Here is a 12,649-nt window from a genome sequence, read left to right as displayed (position 1 = left end):
ATCTTGGATTATGATATTGGGACTCGAAAATTGGGCCATATCCAAAAGAAACCCATTCATTCATTGAGAGCCAAAAAAAAAAAAAGTTATATTATTAGGGCTAAAGTAAAAACAAAATAAAAAAAGATTTCAATCAATCATTATTGACTAAACTTAAAACTAAGGTAAACCACCAACTCCTTAGAAAGACTCAGAATCCTACACAATCTATATCAGGCTCCTTTTCATCCTTAAACTGTAGCCATTTCCCCAGCCTACCACCGTTTAGAACTCTGTGCTCTCCAAACAAACCGGGTTCTGTCCCACCTCTGCCTGTGCTCAGGCTACGGCTTTTATTTTTTTTGGACTCAGTCTGGCAAACTCCTACTTATCCTTCAAGGCCCAGTTCATATGTCATTTAATCTTCAAATTCAATTAATTTGGCCTGAGATGTCAAGCAAGGTTGAAATACAGGTTTCAGAGTCAGCAGCAAATAGTAGAAATGCTGATAATGGATCAAAGTAGCAAAGGAAGTACATACAAAAAAGAAGTGAAGGGAGATGAGCAAACCCATTTATACTTCTAAAAGACATGCTATCCTTGTGAATTTCTTTTACATTCTTTGAACTTCTAAACTAAAGAAACTTAACTGCTAAAGGAATAAGTAACTTGACATCATTTCCATTTTTCAATCATATTTCTGAGAAAAATTTCTCAAGGAATTGAATCAAATTCTCTTTGTATGGAAGGAAACTAATAACATTCTTAATTTTTATCCGTGCTAAAAAGTGGATTTCAGACTTAAGTCATGACCAATTGATTTTATTCACAGCATTTTTAAATAGTTTTAAGCTAGGAAACAAACACCACAAAATTTCCTGAAGTTGAAAATATGAATTTCTGATACTTTTAAAGTAGTAAAAACATTTATATAAAATAATATCTTTATTAGTATATTGATTTACATTTATTGAGTACTCATATAACCTTGTCATTTTTCTAAGTACGTAACATCCTTTAGTCATTTACAAAATGATGGATGAAGAGTAGCTTTTATAATTACCCATATTTTACAAAAGATTAAACTAAGATTTAGAAAGGCAAAATATCTTGGCAAAGTCACATAGCTAATGAGTTCAACACACAACTAGGCTTGTCTCATTCAAGTGTTTATTTTCCAATTATAGACCTGAGAAGCTAGTATTTATATTATAATCACCATACTCAGGTAAAAGTGGGGGATTTGATGTTTGAACTAAGATTCAAATATACAGTTATTGTGCTTGTGTTGATCACTTTGGTTAGAATAAAACAGCAAGATAATTTCAAAACTGTGTAAAACATTGAAAAATTGTGCCATACAATTTTAAGAATTTTGTCCCTGAAAATTATTTCACCAGACATAAAGGGATAAGAGTAGGGAGCTATGCTGTGCTGCCTGGAATCCAAGTTTTAGTTTGTTTCTTACTGCTAACAAAACAAGGGTAGCGAAATCCCGAAATGGGAAAAGCCGTGGCTTGTTCCCTGGCTGGCATCGTCTGAGAATGCTCTTGGTACAGCATTCTAAGTACCTAGGAGAGAATGTCAATCCCCTTGGTTTAATTAGGACCAGAGTTGTTTGGCTGTGACTGAAAGACAGCGAGAGAGCAACATGGGATCTAGGAAGTAGGAGGAAAAGACAGGCCGTGTACTCCTACTGGGACAGAGGGGAGAGAAGAGTCTCCCGTGGTAATAGTGAATCCCATCTAGTACTCTGCTTAAGAAGAGAATCTTCCAGAGACAACTCTTAGCCATTCCAAAAACATGATGCATTTGATATATGAAGCTTTTTTAGCTTTTACTGCTTGCTCTCCTACTTTTAATTTCTATCAGTACAGGTGACTACTATGCTGGTAAGAATTCAGTTACTATCAGGAAGATTTTTTAGCTTATTTACTATGCCTCAAACATCTCATACAAAATTAATGTGGGTTTCTCCTGTATTATATAATTTGTAGAATAAATATTTATTATTCAAAATAATGCTAAGAAATTGTTTCCCCCTCTTCCCAGAAATAGCTATAACCAAATTACTTTAATACAAAAAGTAAGCAAGTTAGATTTACCTATAGAATGTCTTTATCTTCATAATTCCTTGGGGTAAATATTTGTAGAAGATTCAAAACATTTAGCTTTATATAAAACCACACTCTATCAATCACTGAAATATGGATAACATAGCAATCATGAAGAGAAATGTTTGTTATTAAAAAATCTAATTTTCTATGTCAATAAACTCACACTAAAAGATTTTAAAGTTGCCTATAATAAATTCATAAGCTGTTCAATATCCTCTTAACTCAATTGAAAAAAGATACAGTAAAGTTTACAAAATTTATGTCAAAATGCGTATAATCTAGGTTTGTACATGAAACCATATTTTATACTGAGTTAGAATGGTAATCAAATATGTTCAAAACTGAATTTTTTCATGTATTGTGTCACCCTTAAAAGTCACTATTTTGTTTTTGAAATAAATTTAACAATTAGTCAGGAGTCTAAGATATCCAGTTATTTTTTGGCATTTCTTATTTTTTTCTCTTTTTAAGAAGATAACTACCAATTTTTAGAGACCAATGATTATCCCTGTTTGGTTTCCAAATAAGACTAATGATGTACCAAATTTAATTACTTATAACTTTCACTGAAACAAAGTTCGCCTTCCCAAGAAAAAGTTTAATCTTCTATAAACTCCCTTCTTTCTATTTATTTGCCATCTGACTATACTTTCAATTATATGGTTTATTATGCTGTTTTTGTCTCTAGTGAAAAATATTGTGAATGGTGTTAGAAAGTGGTATATTGATCAGTCCATTAATTATCAGTCAATCTAGTTCTTTTATTTTCAGCCATCTACCTCTGGGCCTTTCTGTAGTTTGTGTGGACATGGAGCCTGTTTGGGTTTTGGTTTTTTGGTTATTGTTTTACTGTTAAATATAACAACCACATTTAGACAGAGATGTTTTTAAATCTATTTTTTGAGGAAAATTGGCCCTGAACTAACATCTGTTGCCAATCTTCCTCTTTTTCTTTTTTTCTCCGTAAAGCCCCCGTACATAGTTGTATATCCTAGTTGCAGGTCCTTCTAGTTCTTCTATGTGGGATGCCACCTCAGCATGGCTTGATGAGTGGTGAGTAGGTCTGCGCCCAGGATCCGAACTTGTGAATCTTGGGCCGCCGGAGCAGAACTGCACGAACTTAACCACTACACCACCCGGCCAGCCCCCGACAGAGATTTTTTGTGTGTGTGTGAGGAAGATCAGCCCTGAGCTAACATCCATGCTGATCCTCCTCTTTTTGCTGAGGAAGACTGGCTCTGAGCTAACATCTATTGCCAATCCTCCTCCTTTTTTTTCCCCAAAGCCCCAGCAGAGAGTTGTATGTCATAGTTGCACATCCTTCTAGTTGCTGTATGTGGGACGCGGCCTCAGCATGGCCGGAGAAGTGGTGCGTCGGTGCGCGCCCAGGATCCGAACCTGGGCCGCCAGTAGCAGAGCGTGCACACTTAACCGCTAAGCCACCGGGCCTGCCCCGCCAGAGATGTTTTTAACAGAGTCACACGTCTGTTTATGAGACCACCTGCTGCATTATATTGGCCTTTACCAGACTTGTTTTCTACATTTTCTCAGTCAAACTGATTGACCTGGGTCATTTATGGAGCTCTCTCACAATTATAAGTGTACACATATACACATATATGGTAAGTGCACATGATTTAGAAATCCACTGTATAGAGCAAATATATTTCTGGAAGTATTGTTATATTTTAAAAACAACTTTACAAATAACTTCCTTGCAATAAAGATACTATCTGACTTCTGAAAAGTCTTTATTGCAAAAACTTTCACATTATGGCCCCTTACTCTGGGCTTTGAACAACAGTTTAAGAAATGAGGGAAAAAAACAGATTCAATTGATTTATCTCCTCATTCTATAGTATGTTTGTTATTAACATATATCATCACCATTTTATTTTAAGGAACTGGAATGACAGAAGTTTACTCTCACATTTTAATCTCTTGTTTATCTGAATGTATCTACACAAGATGTTTTTCTTAGGCATAAGCAGCCCTTCCTGGATGCACAAATTATTAAATAGACCTAATATTCCTGGACTTGGAATATACTTAGGAATATCACATCTGGTTATTTAAATGAAGATGAAAAGAGAACCAATATAGTATGAAACAAGAACTTTCATTACTTCATATACTGCCAAAGAGTCTGTCCCAGTTGCAAAATTAGTCATGATACACTCAAGATATTTCACTCTCTAGTCTATCCATTATAAAGACAAAATTAAATAACACTTTACAGGAACTATTTTAATGATTGCTACTCATTATTAGAGAATAGCATAGGAAGAAAAAGCCTTTATTTAAAAAAATAGTCTCTTTAAAATGCATATTATCTGTCATGAGTTCTCTATCCTACTAGTCTCTAGGGAAGGCAGATGGATGTGCCCGCTCCCATGTGCGGGGAGATCCAACAGACCTGACTGAGCCTCTGATAAATCTTCTCTATAGTCCCATTAGTTTTGATGAAGTTCTTTGAGAAACTGAGAAGAGAAAAATGCTTTTGAAAAATGCCCCTATTCTGCAGTGCGGTGTTATCAGGGCCCTGATTTATTCCGTAGAAGGCAGTAGGTCACAGAGAGAAAAATTAACTTTTTTTTTCTTTGATATATTTATTTGCTTAGTGCAAACATATGGTTAAAAGCCTCACTATAGATTGAAAAAATTCTCACAATACCATCCGTGAATTAGATTCTTTAAAAATATTCACACAAAACATCAGTTTTTTAAATTAAAAAAGGGATTTGTACCCTGCATTTTATGAGCATTTCATTACATAGAACATATTTTAAAACAAATGTGTTTTAAAAAATTTTGGCAGTGTGCAGTAGACTGTAGGCTTCTATGGAGTCCAGGTTCTCTCACTTGGTAATCTGTAATTTGGTAGATGTTTCTTGAATTATTTGTGGTTCAGTTTCCTTAGCATAAAGTGGGGAGGGAAATAATAGTAGATTCATGGGATTCGGGGAATGATTAAATGAGCTATTTTATTTAAGGTTCTTATTATTCTTGACAAATAATAACAATTAAATGCTTTAGAGGTTGTTGCTGCTGCTGCTGTTGTTGTTATTATTATTGTTAGTATTTTCTAACCCATCCTCAAGTCAGTTATCTCTAACTGTGAATGTCAAGATCTAAGAAAAAAAGATGTATTTTGAAATGGTCCACCTAACAATAAATATTATTTTCCAAATTATTTGTGGGATCATTTTCCTCCTGTCTGTAACTTAGTGGACGTTAAAGAACATCCTCTTTGGAAAGAGGTGGACATGGGAGGAATAGATTGTGCAGCAAGTATTTCCCATTTAAAAACTTCACACAGGAGATTGGAGGAAATCTGAACAATTAAGGCAAGCAGGGTCACAGACATCTCAGCTTGTGGGAACATCCATTTGCTTTCCTTCCTGGTTAAGTAGAAGACTCACCTTTTCAAAACTGAAATCTTTGAAAAAAGTGGTAGGAAGAAGAGTCGGAGGGGGAGTTGATTTGGTGAAGCAAGGGGACTTTCTTTTATTATTTGAGTTGGCTTTAAATTGTTGGTTTTCCATTTTGAGGGTTTGCGTAAATGTGCTTGGCTAGCAGTAAACCTAGGCAAAAACAGAGCCAGATGGGCTTTTCTGTGCAACTCTGGCTGTACTATTTATCACTTTGTCTTCAGATCTCTTCCACCCCCTCCTGCACACTCCCAATTTAAAACTTTGTGTGCCTTTCCTTTCCCTCAAACATTCCATGTGTGCTCCCTGTGGTTGGCACCCCATATCCAATGTATCTTTCTGTTTCCTTGTCATGAAACTCCTCTTCAGGCCTTTGTGTTTCCTAGAGTGGCCAGCAAATTAAATTAAACCATGGTAATGTCAATATGTGCATTTTAAAACCTCTTCCAGAGACAATATGCACATTTCAAATTTTCAAACACTAGGAATGAATTTAGCTAGGTAATAGGTGATGATGGCATTCTGTCAATGAAAGCAAAAAATGAACGTATTTCAACCTCCTTTAAATACTATTTTTCTGCTTATGTCACAGGTATTTAGTCCTGCCCTATATCCAGAATGGCTTTAGATAAGGATTAGATGATAAACCTAAAAAGAAGTAGCAGGCAACATTAAGTAATTTTACGAAAATTGGATCTTATAGGAAGAAACATAAAAATACCTTAAGTCCAAGCCGAAAGAGAATGGAGTCTCTCTGAAACATGAAGGATGGACTGTGGAGGGAGGCAAGAAATATAACATGGGAATAGCAATGGAGTGGGCGTCTCTGGTAATCTAGGTCATTGGTTCTGAAAACTGTCTGAGATTATCAGAATTACCTGGGGAACTTAAAAATACTGATTCCCAAGTCCAAACTCCTAAAGATTTGGTTGATGAGATCTGGTAATAAGTATTTTTAGCCATATCCCTGGTGATTTTATGCAGTCCCTTCCACACTGGTCCTTGGACTATCATTTGGAACTCAATAACCTAGAAGATCAGTGAAGGGATATATTTAAAAATAGGTTATTTTAGCTTCGTAAATTGGATTAAGGTCATTTATTCTAAAAGCATCTCCTTGGGACCATCAATTTGGATGTAATTTTCATTTACTATTTAGCTCCTATAATGTGGTAAATATTACTATATATAATATTATATTTGATTATTATATATAACTATACATTATATATTTAAATAGGGTATAAATAACATTTGTAACTTTAAAGGGAAACATAATTTCATATATTTTTTAAATATATAATATATACTTCAATTTCAAAGGGAAATTATATAATTGCAAAGGGAAACATACTTTTTAAAGAAAAAAAAATCCATCTAAGCCTAATTTGGCCTCCAATGTCAAGACTCAAAGTATTTACATATACTCAAGCTTCAACGATACTGCCAATATGTGAGTTTATTAAGTTGAAATATTCCAGAGAGCATCAAAACTTATTCTGAAATCTTTTTTTCTGGAAAATTTTCCTAAGTTTATAACAGTAGAAAAAGCTATTCTCCAAAACTTTTTATAGCAGTAATATCTGTGACAAGAGTTGAAAGGGCTAAATATATTTTAGAATATTGATTCAATGTTATTACATTGAATATTGTGCGCCATCAAAATAATATAGTATAAATGTGAAAACCTGTGGAAATAGTTAAGATATAATTTTGAGTAAACAACAACAAACAGGTTCTTATACACATCAATAAATCTGTAAATATATTAATATCTGAGCACAAAGAACAAAAGGAAAAGAGTTAAAACATTAATCATGATAAGAGTGGGATTATGAGAGGTTTAAAATATTTACTTAATTTTTAAAATATTAATTTTATTTAATTTATCAACTTAGAAAATGTGTTAATGAAATGATTTTAAAATTAAAAATTTCCCTGTAGAGAGAAACACTATATTAATTTGGCTGAGAAATTCTTTCCACTCTATTGTCATTTGTGGCATGATTGAAAACACTCCTATTCTTTCCCTAACTTTCCTGAGCAGTTGGAAGCATGGGATATAGAGAAGGAGAAGTAAATAACTTCTATTCACTCATTCAGCCAAAGTTACTAACTATACTAAGTTCAGGCCATGCAGTAGAATTTGAATAAGAATCCTGATGTGTGCACGCAGGTGACGTCCACTTTTGTTTCTGTGTTCTTCATTTTGGCTGGTGCTGATCAGTAAGTACCTTGGGTGACCAACCCTCAGGACCTATTCACCTCTGAGTCCTTGTGCCTATGGCTAACGTTTTTATTCAGGTGTCTTTCCTACCACGCATTCACAGCCAATTTGAGTGATGAGAATAGTCACGAGTTTATCAGCTTCACACCATTAAAGACATAGCATGCAATTATATAGCTGCTTTGAAAACAACCAGCATATGGAAAATGCCTCTGGTCTTGTGTGACTGTACACAAAGAGAAGGCTTCTAATCAGAGCTTATTTCACCATTCATATTAGCATACATCATGAAATGCAAATACATTTATTGTGTTAAACTGCAAAAGTACAAATAAAATGGCAGATTTTATTAAAGCTAAAATAATTCTCAATCAGCATCGGATATAATATGTAGATTTTGGAACAAGAGAATGAAACAAAACCATAATAATATGGACAAAATAATGAAAAGCTCTCAACAAATCCTTTGTTTCTGTTTGCATTCTTCATAACAGTTAAAATTGCTAGAGTCTATTCAAATTTACTGGAAAGTAAAAAGCACTGTAACTAACAGTGGAATTTCTTTTCAGTACTAGCTACCCACTGGGAAAAGAACCGTATCACATTTCTTTTCTATGTAAACAATTTGAGCAAGGAGAAATCAGCTAGCGCACAATCTATGAAATTGATGGTTTATTTTTTGTGGGGTGAGGAGGGTGCATAATTATATACTGTTCTGTATTATATTGTTATCCAGGAAATATGCTTAACTCTATACTTCTAGTCCTTGCAACTAATTCCAGTCTTTTTTACTCCATTGGCTACAAGATACTTTTTGCTTAAATATCTCATTGATGTTCAAAACAGATTTTTTTTTTAACCTGATGGAGGTCATTTCCCCTTTCTGGCTGGGCCTCCCTCTTCTCATCTCAAAAATAAGGATAATAATATGGGCCCTATTTATATTACGGGATTGCTGAAAGAATAAAATAAAATATATATTTTTAAAAATAAACCTTGGGGAAAAAATAGAAAATGCTATACATCTCTGGGTGGTGTAACTGTTATTCCCCTTCTCTTGTTCTACATTGTACATATAAATGATGAGCGAGAACAAGAAAAAAAATCTGTGCTGTTGCAGAACCTCAAACTTTGTTTTCAGATGCCTCTGAGTGGTTCTATGGTTTACTCATCTTCAGATGTGCCTCCCTCTCCCCAGTTTATTCAGAGCACCAATTTTGGTGTAAACTCATCTCCAGTTTGAGGGCTGGAGAAGACCCTAGGAATCTGAAGAGGTCAAGCCCCTGCATCCATCTAGTCTTGCATCTTCACGTCACCTGCTGCAACTCAAGTCTTGACAGCCTCCTCTCTCCTCTCCCTGGGACATCAACTTGGGAGGATGTCAGCCCTGGTGGGGTCCCACAGTCAAAGTGGGACTTTAGGGGACACCTCCAGGACAGAACTGAAAAGAATTTATAATGCGCACTGAACTTGTCTCAGTCTGCGTCTCTAACTACATTCCAAACAGAATTTTCTATCCTTTCCCCTATCAGTCAATCCCGTCTTCTCCTTCTAGCAAACCACCTCTCCTTACTTTGTTGCTGTCCAAAGCAACTTGGACACTCAGACTTATCCTGAAATAAACCTCCTTCAGACCCAACATGCAGCAATCAAATCTAGTCAGTTCCCCTCTTCTTATATATCTTTTTATATGCATTATATACCTGCCAATGTAACAGCATCATCACTTGCCTATCTGCCTCTAATCTAGCCAATGCTAAACACTTAACGTGTCTAAACCTCTTTCATTCACAGTGCATTATTACCTAACGCATCTTCATTATAGGCAGCTCAGAGTGTATCTCCCCACATGGTGATGCTCACACTTTAGTGTGCATCATAATCACCAGGAGGGCTTGTTAAAGCACAGGCTGCTGGCCTCAAAATTTCTGAATCAGAAGGTTTGGGGTTAGGCCGATTTGCCTTTCTAGCAAGTTCCTATAGGAAGCTGGTGCTGCTGATCCTGGAACTATACTTTGAGAACCACTGTTCTAACACACAGTTCTAAACTCCTCTTCCAGGATTTCAGAGCTATCCATAGTTTGAGGCCACCCTATTCAGTTCACTACACTTAGTAAATACTTCTCCTGTTAGATAGATGTGGATTTATAGTTAAGTTAACACATCAGCTTCTAGGTTCCTCATTTACACAGGCCTCTTCAAAGGCCTTACAATTAATTCTCATTCTTTTCCTTAAAGAGAGCCCTAAAAATACATGTTTTAAGTTACACAAAGACTGGATCCTCCCCTGCTGCTAGAGATCTAGGGTTTTTCATTGATTTATGAGCATGTTAAACTTCTTTTCCTTTCTATACCCTGTCTGATCTGTTCCCCTAACTTACAAAGTCCTTTAGCTCTCACTCTGCACTTGCTTCCCTCCCACAGCAAATCCCACCCATCTTTGACTACCAAGACCATTTCTTGATTTACTAGACTAATCTGATTCTTTTTTTATCAACTGTCAACTGCTTTGTGTTCCTACTAGTTCTTTATACGTGTTTCTCTCTAAAGAGAATGAATGTAAAAGTCTTTTGGATGTTACTTAGCCAAGCTACATATCTATCAATTAACTAATTGGTGTTAGGGAAATATGACAGATACGTTAATCAGATTGATTGAAATAACTAAGAATAGCAGCTGATGTTTATTAAAGACTTACTAACTGGCAGGAACTATGCTAAGGGTTTTACACATATTATTTCCTTCTAACTTCAAATTTTCCCTAAAATAAGCTACCATTATTGTTGCAATGATTGTTGTTGTTTTAAGATAAAACTGAGGAATAGAAAAGTTAAATAACTTCCTTGAAGTCCCTCAGCTAATAGAGAGTATGGACTCAAACTCCAAACTATAGGACTCTAAAACTTAACTCTTAATCAGCTAAAGTGCAAGCTATAATCCATTATGTTGAGGTGCAGTGGGTGTGGGGAGATTCTTTCAGTCATTTTTCTTCTCTCTATTGCCTACAAAAGCCTGCGAAGCAGGAAACTAACTTCACTTAATTATAGCACAACAGCCCCGTGGATAACAGCACCACACAAACTCCAAACAGAACAGGTACACTTGGAAGTCAGAAGAATGACATTGAAGAATATCAGAAATGTCATTTTTTATAGCTTCCAGACTGATAAAATACTAGTTAACAGATCGTGATGATTGCTATTATTTTGATGAGTGTCCTATTAGACTTAGAATGCTGTATTAATAGATCATCCTGATCTATTTGCAATATCCTTTTCCTTACTGGCGTATGCGCTCCCCAATTTATGACAACTCTTGACTCATGAAGAGATTCCTTGTCCCTGATGACAGAAATATACCTCAGGGTATATTAACATTTCCACTGGACTTTACCAATTTAAAGGAAAGTAATTCAAACTCAGATCAGTCTCCTGTGGCAGGAGGTAGAACTAGTGGGTAGAGTCAAATCTGGGATTATTTGGCTTCCATTTTCCTGAATCAGAAAGATTAAATACTTAGTTCTTAACCCTTGCCAGTTACCCTTCTACAGATTCAAAAAAATTTCACAGACATGGTGATATTCCTCATAATATTCATGTGACCTAGGGAGAAGGTGACTAATACAATTCCCTAAATCAATATAATGACATACGCATAACATGGGCAAAAACAACTTCTGACTCTACTTAATATATTGCCACATTTTTTTCTTCATATATTACTTTTTATTGCTCCTTTTAATCATGATGTTAATAGCATCAGCTCTATGATAAAATGATATTAAATATGTACTTACAGAGTTGTCATCCACAATACTTCTTAGGCACATGCTATATTCAATATAACCATGAGGAAACAGAAAAATTTGCATCCATAATCTACATTTACAGTCTAAAGTCTAATAGACCAAAATATTATTAAAAGATTTAATCTAGAAGTTTATCATTTATTAAATGCCTTTATTCACTTCACATAATAGTGATACTAAAATACTAGTTTTCTAAAACAAAAGCCTATTACTCTTGAAGTTTTGCTAAAATGCTTCTCATTAAGATAATCCGTTACGGGGCGGAGTCAAGATGGCGGGGTAGGCAGACTCTGAACTCACCTCCTCCCATGGACACAGCCAATTTACAACTACTCGTGGAAAAATTACCCCTGAGACAGAACTGAAAACTGGATAAGAGGAACTCCTGCAACAAGGGACAATCCTAACTGGGGTAGAAGAGGCAGAGACTCCCTTCTGGAGAGGAAAAACGCCACCTTCACGGCCGCCGGGAGCAGCTCACAGGTACGCAGCCTCCCTGGAGGCGCGGGCCCTGAGCCGGGGAGCGCCCCCGCTGTGGGCATTTTGTGGACCCAGCACAATCGAGACCAGCAGCATAATATCTGACTTTGCCTGCTACTAAAGCATTGGGGAGCACCCCCAGCAAACCCGGTTCACAAAGAAACTAAAACTGGCTCTTAAAGGGCCCGCGCACAAACTCACCCGTTCCAGAAAGCATCCTAAAATCACCAGAAAGAAAGGTGCACAGTGCTTCAGTGACAAGAGACTCACCTAATAGGCCCTGAGTGCATCTCGGTGAGGGGTGAGACCTCTCCAGGGACTGGGACATTGGCGGCGGCCATTGTTGTGGCCTGGTGTGAGCGTGCTGACACAGACGCCATTGGAGTTCTCCCTGAGACCTGCTAGCACAGGGTCTGCTCCACCCGCTAGAGCACCGATTTAATCCAGCTCAGCCAGGGCAGGCAGCCCACCCTAGAGACTAGCCCCACCCAACAACAAGCCCTCAGGCAACGTGTGGGCCTGCATAGATTGGTGACTGGATTCTCTGCAGCCTGGCAACTGAGCTGACTTGAGCGGGGCAGGGTGTGCACAAGGAGCAGGTGGAGAG

General features: G+C 36.5%; 1 protein-coding gene across 1 annotated transcript in view; it reads right to left on the bottom strand.

The window, feature by feature from the left end:
* LOC101405925 (protocadherin-9) overlaps nucleotides 1-12,503 on the bottom strand; it is a 663,084-nt gene extending 650,581 nt beyond the window's left edge. The window contains exon 1 of the mRNA XM_087435996.1: nucleotides 12,313-12,503. Within this exon, the coding sequence (XP_087292122.1) occupies nucleotides 12,313-12,422 (110 nt within the window). The 5' untranslated portion in view covers nucleotides 12,423-12,503. The remainder of the gene's footprint in view (nucleotides 1-12,312) is intronic.
* Between the last annotated feature and the right edge of the window lie 146 nt (nucleotides 12,504-12,649).

Source organism: Ceratotherium simum, chromosome 10 (genome assembly GCF_057802395.1).
Source record: "Ceratotherium simum simum isolate JZ-2026a chromosome 10, ASM5780239v1, whole genome shotgun sequence".
In the NCBI taxonomy this organism is placed as follows: Eukaryota; Metazoa; Chordata; class Mammalia; order Perissodactyla; family Rhinocerotidae; genus Ceratotherium; species Ceratotherium simum.
This window is presented reverse-complemented; position numbering and strand designations above follow the sequence as displayed.